General features: G+C 35.5%; 4 protein-coding genes and 2 non-coding genes across 7 annotated transcripts; 4 read left to right on the top strand and 2 right to left on the bottom strand.

Annotated features, from left to right (window-relative positions):
• The first annotated feature begins 967 nt into the window (after nucleotides 1-967).
• On the top strand, nucleotides 968-3,659 carry LOC116011409 (indole-3-acetate O-methyltransferase 1-like). Its single transcript, XM_031250970.1, has 4 exons — nucleotides 968-1,078; nucleotides 1,278-1,709; nucleotides 2,780-3,055; nucleotides 3,287-3,659. The coding sequence occupies exons 1-4, from the start codon at nucleotides 968-970 to the stop codon at nucleotides 3,638-3,640; spliced, it is 1,173 nt and encodes a 390-aa protein (XP_031106830.1). The 3' UTR covers nucleotides 3,641-3,659.
• Nucleotides 3,660-5,080: 1,421 nt separating this feature from the next.
• LOC116006639 (phosphatidate cytidylyltransferase 1-like) lies at nucleotides 5,081-8,843 on the top strand. 2 transcript variants are annotated; one of them, XM_031247098.1, is made up of 11 exons: nucleotides 5,081-5,511; nucleotides 5,719-5,972; nucleotides 6,101-6,204; nucleotides 6,336-6,477; nucleotides 6,692-6,848; nucleotides 6,983-7,030; nucleotides 7,108-7,194; nucleotides 7,631-7,759; nucleotides 7,836-7,892; nucleotides 8,109-8,192; nucleotides 8,489-8,843. In XM_031247098.1, exons 1-11 carry the CDS (start codon nucleotides 5,299-5,301, stop codon nucleotides 8,582-8,584), a joined length of 1,371 nt encoding a protein of 456 aa, XP_031102958.1. In that variant the 5' UTR covers nucleotides 5,081-5,298; the 3' UTR covers nucleotides 8,585-8,843. The 2 variants fall into 2 exon arrangements, with proteins under 2 accessions (XP_031102958.1, XP_031102950.1); XM_031247090.1 differs by having other exon boundaries at nucleotides 5,083-5,511; nucleotides 6,053-6,204.
• Nucleotides 8,844-9,022: 179 nt separating this feature from the next.
• TRNAG-GCC lies at nucleotides 9,023-9,093 on the top strand. The gene has a single exon. It is a non-coding gene; the product is annotated as a tRNA-Gly (tRNA).
• A 976-nt stretch (nucleotides 9,094-10,069) lies between these two features.
• LOC116010749 lies at nucleotides 10,070-10,854 on the bottom strand. The gene is made up of 2 exons (XM_031250263.1): nucleotides 10,625-10,854; nucleotides 10,070-10,439 (listed from the first exon to the last, which is right to left on the bottom strand). The coding sequence occupies exons 1-2, from the start codon at nucleotides 10,852-10,854 to the stop codon at nucleotides 10,070-10,072; spliced, it is 600 nt and encodes a 199-aa protein (XP_031106123.1).
• Nucleotides 10,855-11,936: 1,082 nt separating this feature from the next.
• TRNAG-GCC lies at nucleotides 11,937-12,007 on the top strand. The gene has a single exon. It is a non-coding gene; the product is annotated as a tRNA-Gly (tRNA).
• A 1,324-nt stretch (nucleotides 12,008-13,331) lies between these two features.
• LOC116011366 (ethylene-responsive transcription factor 3-like) lies at nucleotides 13,332-14,460 on the bottom strand. Its single transcript, XM_031250924.1, has one exon. The coding sequence runs from the start codon at nucleotides 14,299-14,301 to the stop codon at nucleotides 13,609-13,611; it is 693 nt and encodes a 230-aa protein (XP_031106784.1). The 5' UTR covers nucleotides 14,302-14,460; the 3' UTR covers nucleotides 13,332-13,608.
• Between the last annotated feature and the right edge of the window lie 8,904 nt (nucleotides 14,461-23,364).

The raw sequence follows: 23,364 nt of genomic DNA on the forward strand, positions 1-23,364 counted from the left end.
GGGGGGGGGGGGGTCTTGAATGTGGGCGGTCAAAACTATAGTTTAAAGAATTACTTGTTGCAGTGAGGAATACTTGGTCAGGAGGGAGGGACGTTGCCTGCGCGCTGATTTGCTCTTAAAATGTGAGGAGGTGGTCGGACAAGGTTTTTCTAACTACTTTCTCGTGCCATCAATTTTGCGAGCCACAAGAAAGTGGAGGAGATGTTGGGTGAGGTACAGGTGCCTGGGTAGTCGATCATGCGATGGTCGATCATTCGGAGCTAGGAGGAACTACTCGAACCCTAGACCATGGGTTGAATGTCGAAACGTGGATTTGAAGGGGCAAATAGCAAGTAATAGGCATATAAAAAGAGCTTGGACAAACGGGAATTAGAAGTCTCAATTGCTAGGAGATTTATTTCCTAATTTGTACTACTTTCCTTTGTGTTTTAATGATGTAATCTTGTACGTATTTTAAGAAGGTGATTTCTACTAAATTTTACGGATTGAAGCATGACTTGATCCGTGATTTGCGGACCATATTGGGTGAATTTATTTTCGTAAGTCTCGTAAAAATCGTCTGATATTTTAATTTTAAAATCCACCTTCAACGGATTGAATTAAATTTATTCCAAATTTGCTCTAATACGCTCCGCGCTCACCTCTCATTTTAAAAAGTTTCTATATATTTTAGGTCCTAAATTCACCCCAATTTGGTCATAGATTTGCGAAATAGATTTGGACATATTTTGTTTCCTAGTTTAGCCTAGAACCCTATGTATAAATACCCCTTATTGGGGTTCCGATATTTAGAGAGCATTAAGACATTTTCTCTGGCTTTAAGTTTTTTGCTTGTGTTCTCATAACTTTTAATTTATTGCTTTGTTTTGTCCGAGCGGTTGTGTTAGCGAGCCGGCAACCGGCCAAAGGTTCCAAAAGCCTATTTCTCGTTGTCTGATCCATCGATCGCTACCTTGATTGTAAGCATATGGCTGTCATTGCAGACAAGGAAAACGTTGTTGTGTCGAACATTGAAAAGGTGTTTTGCATGCGAGGAGGCAATGGTGAAGATAGCTATGCCAACAATTCTCAAGCCCAGGTACACACACACATAAATATATGTATGCATATGTTGTGATTTCCAGCACATCAAACAGATACCTAAACTTTACCCTTGTTACCAGTTGTGTCTCTGGTCAATTATGAATTCTTGATTGTATGTATATGTGCACCTTTGTGACCAGTTGAGATGTCTATGCTGGTCAGTTATGGATTCTTGATTGTATGTATATGTGCAGGCTAAGCATGCTCGATCAATGCTTTATCTTCTGAAAGGAACCCTAGATGGGGTACAGCTAATTCCTGCCCAGGACGGCGCGCCGTTCGTGATCGCGGACTTGGGGTGTTCCTCCGGCGGCAACACCCTCTACATGGCGGACGCTATCGTCAAGCACATGACGGAGCGCTACGAGGCGGCCGGCGACGCGGCGCCGGAATTCTCCGTCTTCTTCTCCGATCTCCAGTCCAATGACTTCAACACTCTCTTCCAGCTCCTCCCACCTCTGGGCGCCAACTACGGCAGCATGGAGGGCTTGGCAATGGCGGCTCCCATTACCCACCCCCGCTCCTACTTCGCCGCCGGCGTTCCTGGTTCCTTTTACAAGCGTCTTTTCCCGGCGAGGTCCATCGACGTTTTCTACTCCACATTTTGCTTGCACTGGCTCTCTCAGGTTAATTATGGCTTAGATTTTCTTCACTTTTTCCTTTTTAGAGTACTATTGCCTCTATTACAACGTAGTATATGTTCATACCTACTTTCTGAGGACTGAAATCCACCCCTCCCACTGATCGAATAACCCCTCCACCGAACCAAATGAATCAGTTACTTTTTTTTTTCTTTACTTAATTGTTAAGTTGGGCCAGATGGTAAGAGTTGATGTCAAAATTTATTTTATAAAATATCAAATTTAAGTAACTGATTTTTTTGGAAAGTAAGTAACTGAATTATTAGATTTTTAACAATTAAAATCCAATTTATCTTTAATTAAATATAGATTAAAAAAATTTATTAGTGTTTGGTCAAAAAGTTATAAACTTGAGCAACAACAGCACCTAGTTTTTCCGATACCACTCAAATTTCTTTGACTTTTCCTAGCCCAGAAATGCTAAAAGTCATTTATTATCAATTGCTACGACCTTTGAAATCCTTCAATTAAATGCCCCAATAATTTGTTTTGCTCGAGAGCTTTATTATTCCTTGATTTTGGTCTATTATTTCAACCATTAATTATTTCCTACGTATACATGCATTCTATCACTTTTATTGTCCTTAAAAAGGGTAAGTATGCTACTTTAAAGAGGACAACCTCACCTCATCCTATTAAGTTTGACCAACCGTGAGCCTAATTTATGACGGACTTTTGAAAGTTTGTCCACAAGTTATGCAATTCTTGCCCGTCTCATGCGGGCCGCAGGCTAGGCTCACTCTTTCACTGGTCAATTTTTTTTTTTTAATAGCCCTAACCCACCCCAATGGGGTAGGTGCGGGTTAACTCGTGAGTTTCAGTCCACTTTGACAACCGTGCCATGTGTGGAGTATAGATATTATATATACTTGAAGATCACATAATTTTTAGTATATTTTATTTTTTATGTTTAATTTATTACGGATTATTGTATAAAAACGGGATTTACTTAATATATATTATTCTTCGAATTTCAAGTTTCTTTAAAAAAGTTTCATTAAGGCAGGCATCCACACTAATTTCTTATAACTAAAATTTATTTTAATTGGTGGCAGGTGCCGGAGAGTGTGGTGGACATGAGATCAACGGCGTACAACAGGGGAAGGATATTCATCCACGGTGGGAGTGAGAGCACGTCAATTGCGTATCGGAAACAATTCCAGAGCGATATGGCATCGTTTCTGAGGGCTAGGTGTGTTGAAATGAAGAGAGGAGGTTCCATGTTTTTGGCTTTCTTAGGGAGGACCTCTGAGGACCCCACTGACCAAGGTGGGGCCGGCCTCCTTTTTGGTTCTGATTATCAAGATGCTTGGGATGAACTTGTCCAGGAAGTAATATATCTCATCCCTTGCTAGTCTCAATATAATTTTTTTATTTTCCTTTTTTTCTCCTCAAATTCTTCTAAATCACTTTCATTTGCTCAAAGAATAAACTTATAAAGTTTGCACGTATTTAATTTGTGTTGTGTGATATGTTTTTCAATTAGAGACGTATCAATATATATGATAATTATTGATAGCTAATCATTTTTCAACTATTAATTGTGTGTTTATAACTTATAGGGATTAATTACTAGTGAAAAAAGGGATAACTTCAACATTCCTTTATTTGCGGCGAGCGCTCAAGAGTTCAAGGAGGTGGTGGAAGCCGTTGGCTCATTTCACATTGACAATCTCCAAATCTTCAAAGGAGGAAGCCCTCTAGTGGTTAGTCACCCAGAGGACGCAACCGAGGTGGGTCAAGCCTTGGCCAATAGTTGTAGGAGCGTCAGCGGTGTGTTGGTCGACACTCACATAGGTGAAGAGCTTGGCCATGAGCTATTTTCTAGAGTGGCACGCCGCGGTGCAAGTCATGCAAAGGAGCTTTACGAGGAACTTCAATTTTTTCATATAGTAGCATCTCTTTCTCTTGCATAGAGACAAAAAAATTAATTTGTTTGAAAGAGACAAAAGAAAAATTAATTTGATTTGGGGGGTGGGGGGATTATGTTATTTATTACAAAGAAAATACAAGACTAGATGGTATTTGGCATTTTGGTGCTTTGTTCCAAACGCACAAAACAAATATTCACTTTATATATTTACAAAAGAAAAATATTATTGCTTCATATTATATAATATTTTATTTTTTATTTTTTATTGTGATTCTCCATGTAATACTTTAAAAAAAAAAATTATTTTCTTATGGTTGTCGAGCAACTCAAGAAGAGATCAACGTAACCATTTCAATTAGCTCAACTAGGTTGAAATGCCACTCAAGTAGGAATGTCAATTGGGACAATTCGTCCCAATTTCGGCTATCTCTATCGGACGGACTCAACTAAAACTTTAGACATTTTTAAATTAATATTTTAAACTTTTTAACTTTAATAAATTAGTGCATTTACACAAATAAATATAAACTTATACATCATTAAATCAATATAAACCCTCATTTCTAAATTCTAACTAAAAGTAATTAAAATATTTACACTATAATATAATAATCATAATAATTATAATAATTTTCTTTTTCATTATTTATTTTCATAAAATTATTTTCTAATAAACTTTTTAAAATTTTATCTACAAATTTAATAAAAATTACTAAAGATGAGCTTACATATAAATTCTCTTTATATTTTGTTCTACATCACTTATGAAATAAAGAATAGCCTTAAGTAGCTCGGGATATCAAGCTAGTCTACTAAATTTCGAACTAGCCCGTTCAGGTCATATGGTTTATTGATTTTGGAGTTAACGGGTTAATTTTTTTATCGGGCTAAAATTTCTAAGTCCTCACCCTAAAAGTTTTTGGGCTTTATCAGGTTAGCCCATCAATTTTAGATTAAGATTGATATCCCTACACTAGATTGTTATATTGTGGACCCAAATTCATCAAGCTATGATGGAGCCCATCCAAATTATGTACCCGCAGTTAACATATTATTTATTTTCAGTTCACAAATTATGTAGCTAAGGTAGAAAGGCTTCCCAGACTTGTACGTCTATGTGTCTGGCCATGCATCTGCCCCTACACATGTCCATGTTCTAACACATAAAGTACATTATTTTATAAAATATAGTATCTAACACATAAATTACATTATTATTTTATAAAATACATTATCTTATTTCAGAATCTTTATTATTCTAAAATATAAAAATTATCTTACCTAAAAAATTCATTGTTTTAACAAGCATCCGGAACAAGAATTATTTTTTAAATATCAAAAAGTTTTAGAACGTGGTTCACACACTAATTTGCCCAAAAATGATGTCATTATATCCATTTATGAAATAGGTAGCTATAGGCTTTAGGCTTTGAATATTTGATGTAGCATGCAAAACTATTTTGGGGAATTTGGGCTTCTCCGATTGTCCAAGAAGAGGACACATATTCTTGGTGTCCACCAATCTCGTTGGGAGCAACTCCACGTGTCAACACTGGTACGAGGATGAGCCTACGAGCAAAGCAAACAACCATTTTTTCTTTCTCTCAGAAACAAACCGTTCGTCGGTTTGGTTTTGATGTTATTCAGAGACTGCGACTGTGATAATAAGCTGAAGATCAGCTGATCACCAACAACAAATCAATGCATACAAAGGAATATCATGACCATTCTTCCCCCTCCACCCCTCGAAGTCACAGGGAATCATCCACCCACGCTTCTCTTTCGCCCACAACACCTCGAAACAGGGAATCTCACGCCCTCCCTTCCGTATCCACACCTCGAATGTACAGGGCGGATAATGGCCCCCCTTCGCCCTCAACCCCTCGGCTCCGCCACCGTAAACGCTACCAAGAGGTCGGTAAAATCTCATGTTTTTCCAGCGTTGTATGAATGCAAAAAATGGGTATAATAGTGTCAAATTCGTGGACTTATAGGAAAAAGATTTGCATTTAGGCGGTTAATTATATTAATTAGTCTGTTTTCTAAGCTGATATGATGTGTGTAAATGCAATGAATTGGTAAGAATGAAAAAGTTGCGATTTTTACCATTCTTGATCGCAGGATATTCCGGGGGAAAGCAAAATAAATGGGATCGACTTACTTGTAAATGATCAAGACAAATACAGGTCTATGTGGATCCGCGCGTGTTCTTCTCTGTGGATGGTTATAGGTTTCATCGCCGTTATTTACTTGGGTCATCTTTATATTTGCGCAATGGTGGTTGGCATTCAAATAATCATGACTTCTGAGCTGTTCAATTTGCTCAGAAGGGCTCATGAGAGTAGGCGCCTTCCAGGTTTTAGGCTTCTGAATTGGTGAGTGGGGTACCCACCAAGAATTCTTGATCCATTAATGGTTGAAATTTTTGCCCATTGTATTAATTATTAACTCACAGGCACTTTTTCTTCACTGCAATGCTGTATTTGTATGGACGGATTCTTAGCCAACAGCTTGTGAATACTGTAATTTCTGATCAGTTCTCGTATAAGCTAGTGGGCATGTTTATCAAGTATCAGATGGTCATATGTTACTTCTTATACATAGCAGGTTTTATAACTTAACCATTTCAGTGTATATTGCTAATTAACTGTTTTTGTCCTCTCTGTTTACACATGTTGTTTTAAATCATAAGTTTAATTAATGATGATTTCGAACATTTTGTTTACCCGGCCACGCAGGAGTTATGTGGTTCATACTCACTTTAAAGAAGAAGATGTACCAGTATCAATTTGGACAGTTTGCGTGGACACACATGATCCTTATTTTGGTCTTCACACAATCCTCATTCACTGTAGCCAACATCTTTGAAGGCATTTTCTGGTAACACACAGACACTGATACTACATTGTAACAGAGTCAATAATACTCAAAAACAGACACTGATACTAGTTATGCTTTCGAGACGTCTTTAATGGATCACTACTGCCATGATTATGATTAACGTACAGCTTAGCGTATTTCCCAGTACAGTCCGTTGTTTATCTGATTTGTTAGTGTTGCAGTGCGTTATATTTAGTCAGGCGGTCATGTGCAGGTTCATTCTTCCAGCATCACTTATCGCTATCAATGATGTAGCGGCTTACTTGTTTGGGTTTTTCTTTGGGAGAACTCCTTTGATTAAACTCTCTCCAAAGAAGACATGGGAAGGTTTTATTGGAGCGTCTGTTGCGACCATGATATCAGCATTCTTGGTGAGTTTCAACTAAGTCTTAATCCCATACTGTAGTTGGAATAATTATTTGTGCTTTATGCTACTATGTAGTCCCCTTGTCATAGAATGGTGTCCAAGTGTGACGAGATTAATTTTGACATTTCTTATATGCAGCTTGCAAATATCTTAGGCCGTTTCCAATGGTTGACATGCCCAAGAAAGGTGAACTTTTTGGTCATATACGTACAGTTCCCTGGCTTGATATTTTGAGTAACACTTAACCAAAACCATTAATGCAGGATTTATCAACTAATTGGCTTCAGTGTGACCCTGGTCCGTTATTCAAGCCAGAGTACTATTCTTTGGGTACTTGGCTACCAAACGAGGTGAGTTGAGGCCTTCTCTAGATCTACATATGGTTAGACGATCAATAATTGAATACTATATATGTCTTGTCCCGTAAATTGAAGGGTTGGAACCCATTCAATTCAGTGCTCGTTTGGTGTTTGGTCAAGCTGTAACTTTTTCTAAAATGATTTTGTATACAATACATATTGATAAGGGATTTCAAAAAGAACCTACTGAAGAAGTTCAGTGTGTTTGAGACTTCTAACTTACAAAAGGTTTTTCCCCTTATCCATGAAATAAAAAAAAATGTTCTCGATAATTAATATTTGGACCAACTTTTCGCATCTTAGAGCATATTAACTTGAGTAAGGTATGGACAAACAGCATTTAGATTATTTCCTACAGTATTTCTTCGGGTATCTTCTTACTTCTATTGCTAAATAAGTACTAGTTGTGATTCTGTGAATCCTATAGTTTCCCTGGAAGGAGATATCGATACTTCCTGTTCAGTGGCATTCTTTATGCCTTGGGTTATTCGCATCAGTTATAGCACCCTTTGGAGGATTTTTTGCTAGTGGTTTCAAGAGAGCCTTTAAAGTCAAGGTTCGTTCTACAATTCCTGGATTCATTATTTAAGTTTGTGCATAAGTTATGACTATCTCCGCTTGAAATGTTTCAGGATTTTGGAGATAGTATCCCTGGACATGGTGGCTTTACCGATAGAATGGACTGCCAGGTAAGCTTCGACATAACTACAAAAAACTATCACTCTCTACATCTCTGTGGATGGCAAGGCCGGTCTAGATTGCTGGAAATGCTATAGGCTCACTCATGATTGTGTGAGCGTATTGATCTCTTAGTTGCTCCATTTAGAGCTTCGATCTATTAGAGTTCTTGTGGATATATGCATTTTCTGAACTAACCAAGATTTTGCATATTATATTATGTGCAGATGGTGATGGCAATTTTTTCCTACATCTATTTGCAGTCATTTGCTCTCCCACAATATGACTCTGTTGAAATGATGCTGGATCAGGTAGCTAAGACTCAAAACATTTTCTAGCTTTTTGCACATAGTCATTTAAACCCTAAACCTGAGAGTCCCTCACCCCCCGCCTTGGGAATTGTGGGATCAGTAACTCAGGGTCTGAGTGCTTGCTTTTTGCCCTAAGGCTGAGATCCTTCCCTATTAAGGATTCAAACCCGGGTATTTGCTGGGTCACTACATTTGCACTCAACCTTTTGACCACTGATCGAGCTATGCCCCGGGGGCACTCGGCCCGAAAACATGATTGTTTATGAGGGAGTATGACTTAAGTTTGCATGGTGCAGATTGTTAGGAGCCTGAGCTATGAGGACCAGACAACACTATACATTAGGCTGAGCCAGATATTCAAGGAGAGGCAGCTTGGGAATTCATTAGCCTGAAGGAATGAAGTTCACATACACAAACACAACTGGATCAACCTTAGCTTTATGCCACTGTGATACCAGCCCTGAGATTTTGAAGGGATGGTGTATAGAATGATTGATTGATGTTGGGAAAGAAATCTCCTCTGATCTGATATTACTTGTTTCTGTAAAACAGTGTGGAAGGCATGCATGCACTTAAACATGTATGTTTGTTCTGCTGAGCTAAATTTGATTTATTCAATTCTTTAAAAAAGATGAACACATTTGGTTTTTAGAATTTCTTCTCTTTTTTCTCAAAAAAAAAAAAAAAAAAAAGAATTTCTTCTCTCTTGGTCTTACCTATAACCTACGTCATGAAAGAATACAAACTATTGCAACCTATATTGCAATCTAGGTTCTTAGAAGAAGAGACTGACAATTATAAGTAATATATTCGAGATAGTAAGCAAGGTAACACCAGTGGTCTAGTGGTAGAATAATACCCTGCCACGGTACAGACCCGGGTTCGATTCCCGGCTGGTGCACTCTGAGGAGCTGTGATGAATTCGCGCATGAGTGGTGATTGGGTCGCCACGATTTGTCTGAATAATACTGGACGACTATCAGCGCATCTGAGCCCTTACTTTTTGTGACTTTTGCATTATTTCCACTAAAATCTCTCCACTTTGTGTAACACAATTTTGTCCTCAAAAAAATAGTAATACGGAGTACTATTTTAGTAAATAATAATAGTGTAGCAATGTGTGGTATCCAAAGTTAGCACTAACTTGTTGTCTTTTTTTTTTTTTTTTTTTTTGAGTGTCCAATTAAAGTTTTTTTTTTTGTTTGGTAGTAGATAAGTTTAATTGTGCTTTCATGAATAGTTTAACGATCTATTTGACCCCTTAACGCTATTATTTTTATGCAGATATAATTAAATATTATAGCTAATTTTATTATTGTTTTTTTTTTAAAGCAAACCCATGAAATAGATTACTATAGAAGAGCAGAAATATAGTCAGGCAGGACAGAGTCCCAGTACAGAATGCTAGCCTGAACAATAGCTGCAGAAGCCAGAGTATGAGCAATAACGTTTGTCCATCTAAGAACTAACTTGATATGATAGTTTAAAAAAAAAAGACATAGAAACCTTACACGCATCAATAAAAAAATCAACATAAGAATAAAATGAAGGCTGCACCGCACACAACCCGCTACAGAGCTGAGAACAATCCGTGCATAACTCAATAGACAGCATGCCCCTATCCTTGAGCCATGCACAGATGATGAACATATATGGAGAGAGAGGATCACCCTGCCGCAAACCACAAGTAGGAATAACCTGACCACTGCTTGCAGCATTAATCAAGAATTATAAGTGACTGTAGTGACACAAAGCATAATTAAATCAACCCAATTGTCAACGAAGCCCAATGCCAACAACATTCTTTGTAGAAAATGCTACTCCATACGATCATAAGCTTTGGTCATGTTTAACTTTAAGCCCCCCACCCTACTCACCTATGCCGCCACAAATATATTGTCAGTTATGAGCCTATTCGGAATGAAAGCACTCTGAAACTCAGAGATTAGACCGCCCAGTAAATGCTTCATCTTATTAGCCAAAAGCTTTGCCATAATCTTGTAAACAACATTGCAAAACGCAATAGGCATAAGGTCAGACATCGACTCAAGAATATTCTTTTTGGGGATCAACACCACATTAGTATCATTAAGCCCAACAGGAAAAGAACATGAATTTAGGCAATTAACCACAAAGGTTGACACATTCTCCCCCACCACAGTCCAATAATGCTCGAGGATACATAGAAAACTAAGTTGCTTTAACCTCATCATATTCAAAAGGACGCAATAAAAGACCATTATCACTCTGAGAGACTCGAGGAACAACAGAGCTAAAGAAAGATTCCATAGGGGTGGAGCCACTAGAATGAAATATTTTTTTTCTAAATAGGCCATCACAATAGGCCCCATAGACTCACCCTCAACCCAATCCCCAACATCATTTTTAAGCCTAAACAAAGTGTTTTTTTCTTCCTACGAGTAGAGACATACCTGTGGAAGAAGCGCGTGTTCGCATCAGCTCCCCTCAACCAATGCTTCTTAGCTCGCTGCTTCCAGAAAGCATCCTCCTGGGCTTCCAGGCGGGACAATTGATCTTCAATACGTTGGAACTCCGGCAAGGAAGCTGGGTCCCTACGCCCTCGCAGGGGCAACTGGCTCTTTTTCGAAAAAAAATGACATTCTTTTCTGTTGACTAACTCTTTAATTTCCGTTGACCACATTTTTCCTCTCTTGCCAAACACTGTAAACCGAGAAAATGATTTCCGGAAATCATTTTTCACGTTTCCAAACACAACCTTAGTAAAACCAGATTTGTAGTCATCATTGAAATTGTCGGAGACTTACTTACACTTTCAGGTATTTAAGTCATTTTGATTTAAGCTAGTCATTTAGTGTTGACAAGTCTTTTAACTATTGATAGTGTATAAATCATTCAATTCAATGATATCAGTAAAAAAGATAACTTAAGAAGTTATCATCTATTTCAATGTAATTTTTTGTAACTTCTCTTAGGGTCTACTTTAAAGTAGCACACCTCTATAGATGTCATATCCACATTTGTTAGTGGTATTGACTTAAATATAACTATTATAATTATTTTTTTCATGTATAAATACTTCTTATTTGTATTGAAAATAAGTTTGTAATTCATTGATACACGATACATTTAAAATTTTGGATCACTCCGAATGACTCAAACTCCTTCTACCTTTATTATATTCTAATACACCCAAATTCTTATTTGCAAGTTTTAATCTAAGGATCAAATAACTTTTTGAAGTTTAAGAGTCTATTAGAATGTTTTTTCTTTTATTTATGTTAATATCATGTAGATAAGTGCTACTTTTTTTTATTACAAATATAGTTAAATACTAAAACTATTTTATTACTCATTTAATTTATTTTAATATTAGACATTTACATTGGACAATTATTCTCGCGAATAAGTGTTAATTGATTTTATAAGAGTTACCGCAATGATGTTGAAAAAATGTTGATTTTATTTTTAAAATATGCATCTAAGTCATGAAATTTAGTTCTTTAAAATTTATTCAAAAAAATTATGTAGATCTAATAAATATCACAAGAACTTTAAACTATATTTGAAAAATAGCTTGCTTGAAATGAATTTTAGTTAAAATATGTTTAAAAGTATTTAGGGTGTACTGTTTTCTCTCCACCAAGCATATATAGGAACAAATTTTGGTTATTCTTGGTTCCAAAAAGAAGCAAATGACGGTAGTATAGTGAAGGCAAATAAGTAACATTAATATAAATAAATATGAGTAGCATAAATCAAAAGGCACCAGTGGTCTAGTGGTAGAATAGTACCCTGCCACGGTACAGACCCGGGTTCGATTCCCGGCTGGTGCACTTTCAGAAGCTGTGATGAATTCGCGTTTCACTGGTGATTGGGTCGCCATGATTTCTCTGAGTAAACTTGGATGATAATCAGCGTATCTGAGCTTCCATTTTAATTAAAATATTATTTTTAAAATTGGTAACGGCAAAGTAGGTAAAACAAGTCATTTTGGATTAAATTGCATGAATCTAAAAATTAAAATATTATTTTTAAAATTGATAACCGGCAAAGTAGGTAAAACAAGTCATTTTGGATTAAATTGCATGAATCTGTGTAGTTCAGGAACCCAATTGCACTATTTTTTAGTTTTATTTTATTTAAAATATTATTTTTAAAATTGGTAACCGGCAAAGTAGATAAAACAAGTCATTTTGGATTAAATTGCATGAATCTGTGTAGTTCAGGGACCCAATTGCATTGCTTTTTAGTTCGATGGCCTAATTGCATTTTGGTGTGTAGTTCAGTGACCTATTTGACCCTTATTTTTTTTTTTTTGGTTTGAAATCAAACAATCATTCTTCAATTATGTAAAGGAGAAATCAACTGAAGCAATCTGAGAGAACACACACAACTCCGAAGCTCCTCCCTAATCCAAGATAAAACCTCCCTTGTCGCAATAAACTCGGCGTTGTAAGGATCGTAACGGCAAGAAATAGTACCCGCCATTGCAGCGACGCAGCAATCATTATCATTTAACAAGACTACGTTGAAACCCGGCAGCCCATAATCTTGAAACAAGACAGCGTCAACGAAACACCTCAGCTTTGGAGGCGAACCCGTGGATACCACACTCGTCCTCCACCACTATCCCTAATCAAAGAACTTTGTCTTAAAAACTTTGATTCATAGACTCTGCATCCTCCCACCACATTCTTCTCTCTCCCATTCTCTTTCATCCAATTCGTTCTGTACTACTCCGAAAATTTTAAAGTGATTCCTATAGTGAAATTTTTAAAAAAAAATTCCTATAGTGGAATTAAAAAAAAATAAAAATTCCTATAGTGGATGCCCTTACCACATTTTTGTCATTTAATAAGTAAATTGGAGTAATTGACCCAACCATCTCCGCTTCAGCTGTTTTCCCATTTCCCCTGTTTCAAGTCAACAACTTGTCCATCTAAATTTCCACAGACTCCGACGCTATGTCTGAAATTTCCACCGTAATCCTCACCTCTACTCACGCCCCTTGCTCCAATTTTGCTTTAAAAAAAAAAAAGAAAAAGAAAAGAATTCTTCATGAAATTAAAGAGAAATTGAAAATTGACGAAATCGGAGACGAAACAGGCTTCGGATGGAAACGTTGTTGAATCCGATGAAAGACTTAAAAACTGAGTATCAGAGTAAAACATATAGATTAAAACTCTATATATGCAATTTTTTATTTTTTTATAGACAAAAAACTTATAGCAGACAGAGTACTCTACTAGATGTTCTCATCTTTAATAACGATCATATCTAGTCTTTGATCTAATTTTGATTCACAGATTATGTTCTCTGTTTTCTTGTTTCTTCTTTGCAGTTTTTTTTTTTTCTTCAGGGTAACAAATTAAAGAATACAGATTAAAGTTAGGGCATAAAACTGGTTTGGGCAAAGCAAGCTAAGGATCTTCGGTCATAGGCATAGAGCTGTGGAGTGAAGATCGCAGACGTCATCCATGGCCGGCGGCAGGTTGAGATCGAAAGACAACGGTTTTCTGAAAGACGATGAAGCGATGTTTTCACAGTCGCCGTCGTCGACAACAGACGACGAAGAATCGCAGTCGCTATGACAATCATCCGGAGCTATCGGAGGCGACCTCGGGTGACGGCGATTAGGCGTCGCCGCCGTGTGCGGCGGAGGCGGCCGTGGCCCACTGAAAGACTCCACCGTGCTACTCATGCTGCTGGAGGCGGGTCTCGGGGAAATCATGAGGGAACCGATGAGCGGATTTTTAGGGATTGCGGTTTGGTTGTAAGGAGGTAGTTGCGAAATCGGCGGAGGTGGGAAGTTGGTCTTGACTCTCGGGCCGTTTAGTTTCCTGGCCGCGGCGTCATATGCACGCGCGGCTTCCTCGGCTGAGAGAAAGGTCCCCAGCCATAGACGGGTCTTTTTCCATGGATCTCTGATCTCGGCCGAGAATTTACCCCACGATCTCTTTCTAACGCCGCGGAATTTTACCTCTTTAAGCTCGCCGGATCCGATGGCGTCTCCGGCGGCGGCGGCGGCTGCTCTGCCTCTGGCCATCGCCCAAAGCCAAAGAAGAATCGAAACTGAGGAGAGAAAGTAGATGAGATTATGAGAAGAAAGAAAGGTATAATCAAGCATCCAGCGCCATAGAAGAAACAGCGATGAAGCTTTCCCCCTATCTACAGTTTCTCTCTCTCTCTCCGCCGTGCGCGGTGGTTTGTAGATGATGAGTGAGTAGAGAGTAGAGAGATTTTGGAGTGAGTAATGTGAACTCCCGGTGGTTGCTATTTATTTACGTTTTGGTTTGGGAATTTTCTTCTCGTTGACGAGGAATTGAGGACGAAAGGAGAAAACCGTGTTTGGCTTCTGTATCCTCCCAAAACACCTTATTCACATTGGGGATTTTGTTTTTTTCTTTTGCGTCCAGGAAAGGGGTTCGTTTTTAACTCTTTTCATCTTATACTTTCCCTTGAATTAACTCATTTTGGTCAAATTCACCTTCATCATTTTAATAAATACAAAAAGAATCATTCTACATTCTTCTATTCATACAATTTCTTTCATTTGGGTTTGATTATGCCCAACGCTACATATCATTGTGCATCCCGTAAGGAGATGAATTCTATGTATTCTAAGTAATTTTGTTGTGTATTTTAGACAATCATTCTGTGTATTATAGGCAACCGTTCTGTGTATTCATGTTAGTAACACATGTTGTGATGTGTTTGTGCATTCGAATGCTAGAATACACAGAATATTAACACAAAATACACAGAACTCATCCTCCTAACATTCGAATGCACAAACACATCACAACCTGTGTTACTAACATAAATACACAGAACGGTTGCCTAAAATACACAGAATGATTGCCTAGAATACACAGAACGATTGCCTAAAATATACATAATTCATCTCCTTACGAGGTGCACAATGCATTGTGCACCCTGGTCAACGATATAAATTGTCTATTATTACATAAATCATTTTCTATGCTCCAAAAGGTTGAATCCTCAATCCCAAGGGCCTCCACACTCAATTGAACACGGAGGCTAGACCTTTGTTTAAGACTCGATCAATGGTCTTTCCTCTTAAACTTCACTCATGTGACCAATTGAACTGCTCATATAAGTTACATAAATCATTTTCTATTCATCACTTCTTGACATGCCATTACATTTAGATATATTTCGGGGGATAGCAAATTCACAAGTATATTATGAAATTAAAGAGTTTTCTTTTTTAATCAATGACACATCAAGTAATGAATATTATGTAGTCATTTATTTTAGTATGATAGAATAATATTTTTCTTTGATTATTATATAAAGGTAAAATAATCAAATAAACCCCCTCAATCGATATATTAGTAAAATTGGGCCCTTTAAGTGAAAAAAATATCAATCACACCCCTTAAACCGACAAATATATTCAATTGAGACTTATGAAAACCTATTTAGCCTGTTGATTTAGTGTATATATAACTTTTCTACAACTAACATAAATCTAAGCGTATAATTTTTAAAATTTATTTTTATCTTTTTCAATTTTTAAAAATATATATCTTATCTTCTACTTTTTTCAAAAATAAAATAAAAGAGATAAAAACAAAGACCGCCAACAAACTACTAATGGTTGTATCCCTCTATCTTCTACTGATAATCATGGTTGTTGCATTGGAAAACGACAGAGGCGGCCACGATAACATTCATCATAAAAGGTCTAGTTCTAGACCCTTATTTCAAACAACCATGGTTGTATGTAAAAGATAGAGATAGATGGCCACCAAATCACCATGGTTGTATGTATTATGTATGGTAGCAATATATAAAGAAAAGTTGGTTAAATAAGCCTCTTAAGTTAGTAGAATAGTGCAATTAAGCCCTTTAAGTGAAAAAAAATTTTCAATCACACTCACTTATATTGATAAATATGTTTAATTGAGCCCTAGGATAACCTATTTAGCAAGTCAAATTTGACGTATACATGACTTTTTTAGAGCTGACGTCGATCTAAGTGTACAATTTTTAAAATATAATTATATCTATTACTTAAAAAAATAATATAACAGAGGTCACCTGCAAACTACTAGTGGTAGCTGTCAATCTCCCACTATCTTTTACAGAAAATCATGATTGTCGTAATGGAAGACGACAAAGACTGCCACAACTACCTTCATTAAAGAGTGTCTAAATTTAGACCCTTACTCCAAACAACCATGGTTGTATGTATACGATAGAAAGTAGATGGCCACAACAATAGTTTGCTTGTGGTTGTTGTTATTGTTTTAAAGTTTAAATTTGTAAATAAAAAATAGATTATATTAACAAATTTAAAGAGATAAAATTAAATCATATTTCGTAAATACTATACACTTGGATCCATGTTTATTCTAATAAAGCCATGTATACATCAAATAAAGAATAACTTGCTAAATAGCTAGGTTATCTTAGTGCATGCACTTCAAAAAAAAATAAAAAAAATTACCTCAGTATTAAATTAATTTTAATTTTTTTAAATTTAAGTGATTTTTTTTTGCTATAAAAATCTCATCAAATAATGTCAAGCAATAATACAAGGTCAGACAATAGGGAATTTATCCATTATCTTAACAAAAAAAACATATAACTTGCATCACTGCACAAGTTATTCCAAAGATTGAAATATATAGGATATATACACACCTTTTTTATTTAAAATACTCATGATTAATTCATAATTAGTTAATTTATGCACAACAAACAAATAAACAAAAAAGTTAGATGTAGCCTGAAAGATATTGATCTAGTAGATAAAAACTTCACCTACAAAAAAAAAAAAAAAAAATGTTTTTAGCGACGGACACAATCCGTCGCTAAAAAAGTTTAGCGACAGATGAGTCCGTCACAAAAACCATCCTTGCTAGAATTTAGCGACAAATTTTTTTCCGTTGCTAGGGTCTAACGACGGAAGGTCGCTAAATTCTTTTAGGTGACGAATTTGATGATGAAATTTGTGAAGGAATAGCGACGATAATTTTTGTCACTAAATCTAACGACGGAAAATCCGTCGCTAAATCAAGAAACTATCCATCACTAATTTCCTAGTTTGAAGATCTGGTGACGTATTTGAATTTTGAAAGGGAATAGCAACGAATATTTCTGTCGCTAATTTATATATATATATATATATATATATATATATATTATTTATTTCAATTAAAATCCCTATTTTTTTAATTTACATGTTAAAGCTTAAAATTCATATCAACACACAATATCTAACACTATTATCATCAACACTACTTAATACTATCAAATTTTATATCATCATAAAATTAAACTATTATCAAACTTTATACTAACACAATATTTTAAATCACACTTTAATACAATAATATATATCATCAAAACACAATACTATAAAATCAAAACGGTAATTACATAACAAAAGTCTTAAAGTAGCATTTTTGATTGATTTTGGAAGTATTGCAAATCCAGTAAATGATGCAAATCCATTGTGTGTATACAACGTTGATGGAATTTAATGAAAATGGAAACTATCAACATGATACACCTCCACTCACCTGCAAAACATGATTACATTATTTTCACAAGCCATCAAGCATCAAGCATCAAACATCATACTCTTTTCTTAGCATTCAATTTTATTGGAGCTAAGTTTTAAACTCAAAAGTTCAAGTAAATAGGCACCAGTAAATTTTTAAGTCAAAGAGTTCAAAAATAGACTACAAATGATCTTAATTTTAAACTCAAGAGCTCAAGATTACTAATTCATAAATAACATCTAACCACCATTGTTAAATATCTAACCAGTGACAGATCCAGCACTGCTGCCCCACTACCCCACCACATATATGTAGTATATATATAAGATATACTAATATGTAACCAAAGATTAGCGTGGCTTAAATGGTAAGTTTGCATTGTATTGACGAAATGGTCTAGTGTTTGAACCACCTGGTAGGTTTTGATGAATTTCTTTCAAAATACAATGATGAAATGGTCCAGTGTTCGAACCACCTTATAGGTTTTGATGAATTTCTTTCAAAATTTTTAATATCAATAGTGAGAATTCTAATTGAATTTTTTATTTGTAATAATGTGACTTTTTTTTTCCATTTTTTAATATCAATAGTGAGAATTTTAATTGAATTTTCTATTTGTAATATTGTGATTTTTTTTTTCATTTCTTAATATTAATAGTGAGATGAGTGAAATTTTATTTTTGGCATTTTTTTTAATATTAATAGTGAGAATTCTAATTGAATTTTTTATTTGTAACATTGTGACTTTTTTTTTTCTTTTTTAATATTAATAGTGAGATGAGTGATTTATAATAATGTGTTTTCTAGTCAAACTATTTTATCTAATTAATTACGGAGTATGTTTTATATTTTATTTTAAATATTTTTATCTTGATGTATTTCGACTTTTCATCTCTAGTTAACAATATTTATGACTCGATCTCTACGTGTTTCATTTTTTAAAAAGAATATCTCGTTAGTTTATCTTTCGCCCCCACTGAGAAAATTTTCTGGATCCGCCACTGCATCTAACCACCATTAATCAAAGTCTCTTAGTCAATCATCATCAACTTAGTTAATCAAAGTCCCTTAGTTAACAATAACTTTCATTAAAAATGGTAATTGAAGTGAAAATACTATTAAAATGATAATCGAAGATTATGGGAAAAAAATACCATTATGGGACATTATCATTAGTATTATGAAGATATTATATAGTAATGAGAATACATATGATGTACATTTAGTTTAATGTTTATGAATATTAAGACTTAAGTTTATTGACATTTAGAACAAATATTATGAATATAGTATGGAATGAATGTTATTAAACATGTGTATTTTTAATATAATATTTATGTACATTAAATTTTATTTTTATGAACAAATATTATGAACATAATATATTAAATATGATGAACTAGGATCACCATGTACTGCCAATGTCTTTGTGGTCAATCGGCATCTGGTGTACATTCCCATGTGGAAGGGAGTGAGTTCGCCTCAGTGGAAGCATCTGTTGACTCTTTGCGTGAGTTCGAGCCTCAGTGGAGACATCTGTTGACTCTTTGCGCTTGTAGGTTGAAGATCACCATGTATTATTAAATCCTTATCCACGATATCATTTGTCCACATCGAACCGGGCAGCTTCGGAGAGTCTGTGGGCTAGGCGCGTGGAAGAATGGATTATCAACGCGTAAGCAAGTTGAACGTGAACTGTGAAATGAAACACGTGCCTAATTGGCAATTGCCTTCCAGAGTTGATAGTTCCATTGCCTTCAATTTTATAGGTTGGACTGTTGGAGACTTGGAAGTGTTCCATTGTGAATAATCTATAAAATTTGTTAGAAATATTTTATTCTCTCTCAAGACTCCAATAAATTATTTAATTGTTATGAAACAAAAGGAAAATAGTGGATGTCCAAGTTGTGGTTCGAACCTTGGAACATTCACTTAAAAACTAAAATCTAATCCACTTAGCTATCACGGCTGTTGGTGGTAGATTGCAGAACATTTAATAACTAAATGTTGTCTGGAAAGCTAGTTCAGGATGGAGTAAAAAGCTATGGGTTAGGGGAATTGAACCCGTGACTTTAGGCTGGCAGCTAAGCTTTTAGGCGTTTGACAAATCCATCCAGACTAGGACAATTATGTGCAATTACTGTAGATATATATATTTGTTTACTCCACTCCTGATAGTATAAATACCCCCTCCACTCTTTGAAAAGATTATCTCAGAAACATCAATGAAAGTGCTTCTTCCTTCTTCTAGTTTCGGTGTTTTCCATTTCAGTTTCTTCATTTCATATTATCACTATCATAGTTATTATTAATATTATTTACAACACGTTATCGGCACGAGTGCTCTACCCAAACCCACAACAATACCTTCCACCACTTTTCCGACGAGCCAAGAAAAAAAAATGAAAGCACCACTGCCAACGTTCTCCATGGCTCGTCGTCCACCACCGTCGACGCCGTACTGTCCACGTTGCACACCGCACAGCCACCTGTCGCCGGCTACCTTGGTCACTCGCCGTCGCCTCCCACTGCCGCCGGCGCCATCACCATTTCTGGTATATCTCTTTCTCTCTTCCTTCTCGGTTACGGACAAACAGGTGAAGTTGGAGATGAAAATCACGGCTCACGGGTATGCTTTTACTATTCTTATTATTATTATTAAAATGAAAGGAATAAAGCAAGTGGGGAACCTGGAGATTCTCTACAGTATGCTGTATGCATAATGAAATTGCTGATCTTTCACTTTATTATTATTATTATTATTATTATTATATTATTTATTAATATAATACGTATATCAGCCATGTGCTCATACATCACATTATAATTGATTATTAATGATGTTTGGAATTAGGCCATTCGTGACTAATCCTGTTAACATCAAACTTGATTGTGTCTCCTGGAAGCTAATCCGATTGACAGATTCAAAATTCGCAACTGGTTAAATACATTAATTATGGAGCACGACTGAAAATGATTAGGGAGAATTATATCGGAGATTTTGACCATACTTCGATGAGGTTTGCTTCCTTCATATTTTAAATATGATATAATATTATCAATGCCATATATATGACAATTATGTGCAAATGATTATTCATTGCACTAGTGAAATATTATTAGGAATTGATCATATTTCCTAGAATTATTATTATGGCATGTTTTAGACAAGAATATAGTCCATATATTTGTTTGATGATTAAATTTTGAGAGCATAATTGAATATTGTCACACTTTTTAGATCACCATTTCATATATTATATAATGATGTATATATATGAATATTATGTGACAATTGTTTTTGTCTCAATTTGCTCCATTATGGTTTATAAATATATGCCATATGATTTATCCCATTTGCTATAAATGTTTTGATATGCTTATCAAAATTATGGGATTAATATGTATGCGTATTAGGTATATGCTATCCATAAATATCATATATTGAAAATGGATGTGAACTATGATATTTAATGTGATGCCTAAATTTTAAAGGCTATATACTATGATATTTAATGTGATGCCTAAATTTTAAAGGCTATATATATGCTTGAAAGAAGCATATTAAATGATCAAGTTGATGAGGAAGTTTAAGATGAACAATAAGTCATAATGTTTTTAATTGTCAGTAGTATTGATGAACAATAAGTCATAATGTTTTTAATTGTCAGTAGTATTATTGGGAGGAGGAACATCTTCATCTAACAAAGCAAGTACTTCCTGTATGTCCTCCGGTGCTAATTCAGGAATATCAGGAAATATAGGAGCTTGTGATGAACTCTCAGGAATAGTAGAAGGAATAGTAGGAGCTTGTGATGAACTCTCAGGAATAGTAGAAGGAATAGTTGTCGGATCTATATACCTTCTCTTTTTAGAACTATTCCTGTCACATTTGTCTCTGAGTCTTGTTGTTGCCTCAGCCAATTCTATGTTTGGATTCTGTAGAATCGCTTTCTTCTCATCTTCTAACCCCTTTATTACCCTTTGCAGTTCAGCTTGATCTTTGATTTCACCGAATTCCTACACCACAAATTGTGTTAAACCTACTTCAAAATATCAAGTTGAAAGAAAATTAGAAATTACCTGGACATTTGCTAATAGCCTGTCCAAACTCACAAGTTTCCGATAAGGCCAGTAGGCAATCCCTACTTCCCTACATTTTTTCTTGAAAGTTGCTCGCCCGACCTGCAATTCTTCTGCAGCTTGATCAGCGGTCAAATAGAAATATTTAGAAAACTTTTCAAAAGTTAGTGTGGTAGTATCACAAAAGGTTCTCCTAGTCCTCTTTCTCCCAATAAATACATTTGCATTTATATTTGCTACATCTACCGCTGTAATGGTATTATCTTCCTCTACCACTACAGTATTGCTTTGGTCTGCAACCACAACATCTGTAACTGCAGTACCTGCATTAAAAGCTATAAGTTAATATCACACTTATAGAATAAGAATTCTAGAAAATGGTTGAACCCTTACCAACTATCTCGTTCAATTCTGGTGGAGCATTCTCAAAATCTCCCACAGAAGTATGATCTGTACTCTGTGCACTATCCCTTAACGGTGATAGGTGAATCTCATCCCAAAAGGAAGAATTATCCTGAGATGAGGAATTAGTAGTATTTGCCATTTGCAAAAAAGTACAAAAGAAGTAAACGAGTAATATGTCTAGAACGGTGAATGCTCAGAAGTGAATGTGAGCGATAGAATGTCAAAAGGGAAAAACGGATAATGAATTTATAGCAATGAGCAATCGGTATTAGAATGCTAATACTGTTTGAACCGATTGAGTATTTCAAAGTCTGTTGTCTCGTGATTCCTGTGAAAAGATAACAATTATCGCATTTTTCTGTTTACAACGATTGCGGTTTTCAAACATCTTTAGGGAATACTGATTTGTCAGGGCTAACATTGATTTGGGCTAAATATTGATAAGTCAGACAGTAGTCTCCCTATTTGCATGATTATTTTATGTAGCATGCTTAAATGAAAATTTTCAAATTATATGGGAGTCTAATTTGATATACTACTGTTTATGAAATCTGACACACTGCATATCATGATTATTCCCCTATACACCTAGTACGTATGTGATAAACATTTCCCAAATCTGCGTTTATATTCTTAGTATGCAGTCTATTTTACTATATCACCTCCATAGCGTATCTCTAAGGGCTATTGAATAAAACTAGGTATATATATATATGACGATCATAGAACTCCGTCTGATTGTCTAAATACCTAGAGCCTATTATTAGGGATCAATAGATACGCTGATTGCATACTTAATGAAGATCGGTTCTCGGCATTAGGGGGAGATAAGGCCCAAATTTAATAAAAATGCCGAGAAGTTCCATGGAATGGAAAAATCTTCATTAGTTAAATCCACGTACTAGTTATACTGAACCAGAAGTTCAGAAGATAATCTATTTGCAATATTAGCAAATAATCTGCCAAATATATATACTGATCATGCTGATCAGAAAAGAGTGACTAGGTCTTATATTTAATTCCCAATTTAGATCGTATATCTCTACTGATACTCCTTGACACACCAGAAGTGTAGGAGGTCTATCAGTTTATGAGATAAGGAACACAATACTAGATCTAGTAAAGAAACATTACCACTCTTATCTTGATGAGAATAATGTCCTGAA

The sequence above is a fragment of the Ipomoea triloba genome, chromosome 2, assembly GCF_003576645.1.
Source record: "Ipomoea triloba cultivar NCNSP0323 chromosome 2, ASM357664v1".
Lineage (NCBI taxonomy): Eukaryota > Viridiplantae > Streptophyta > Magnoliopsida > Solanales > Convolvulaceae > Ipomoea > Ipomoea triloba.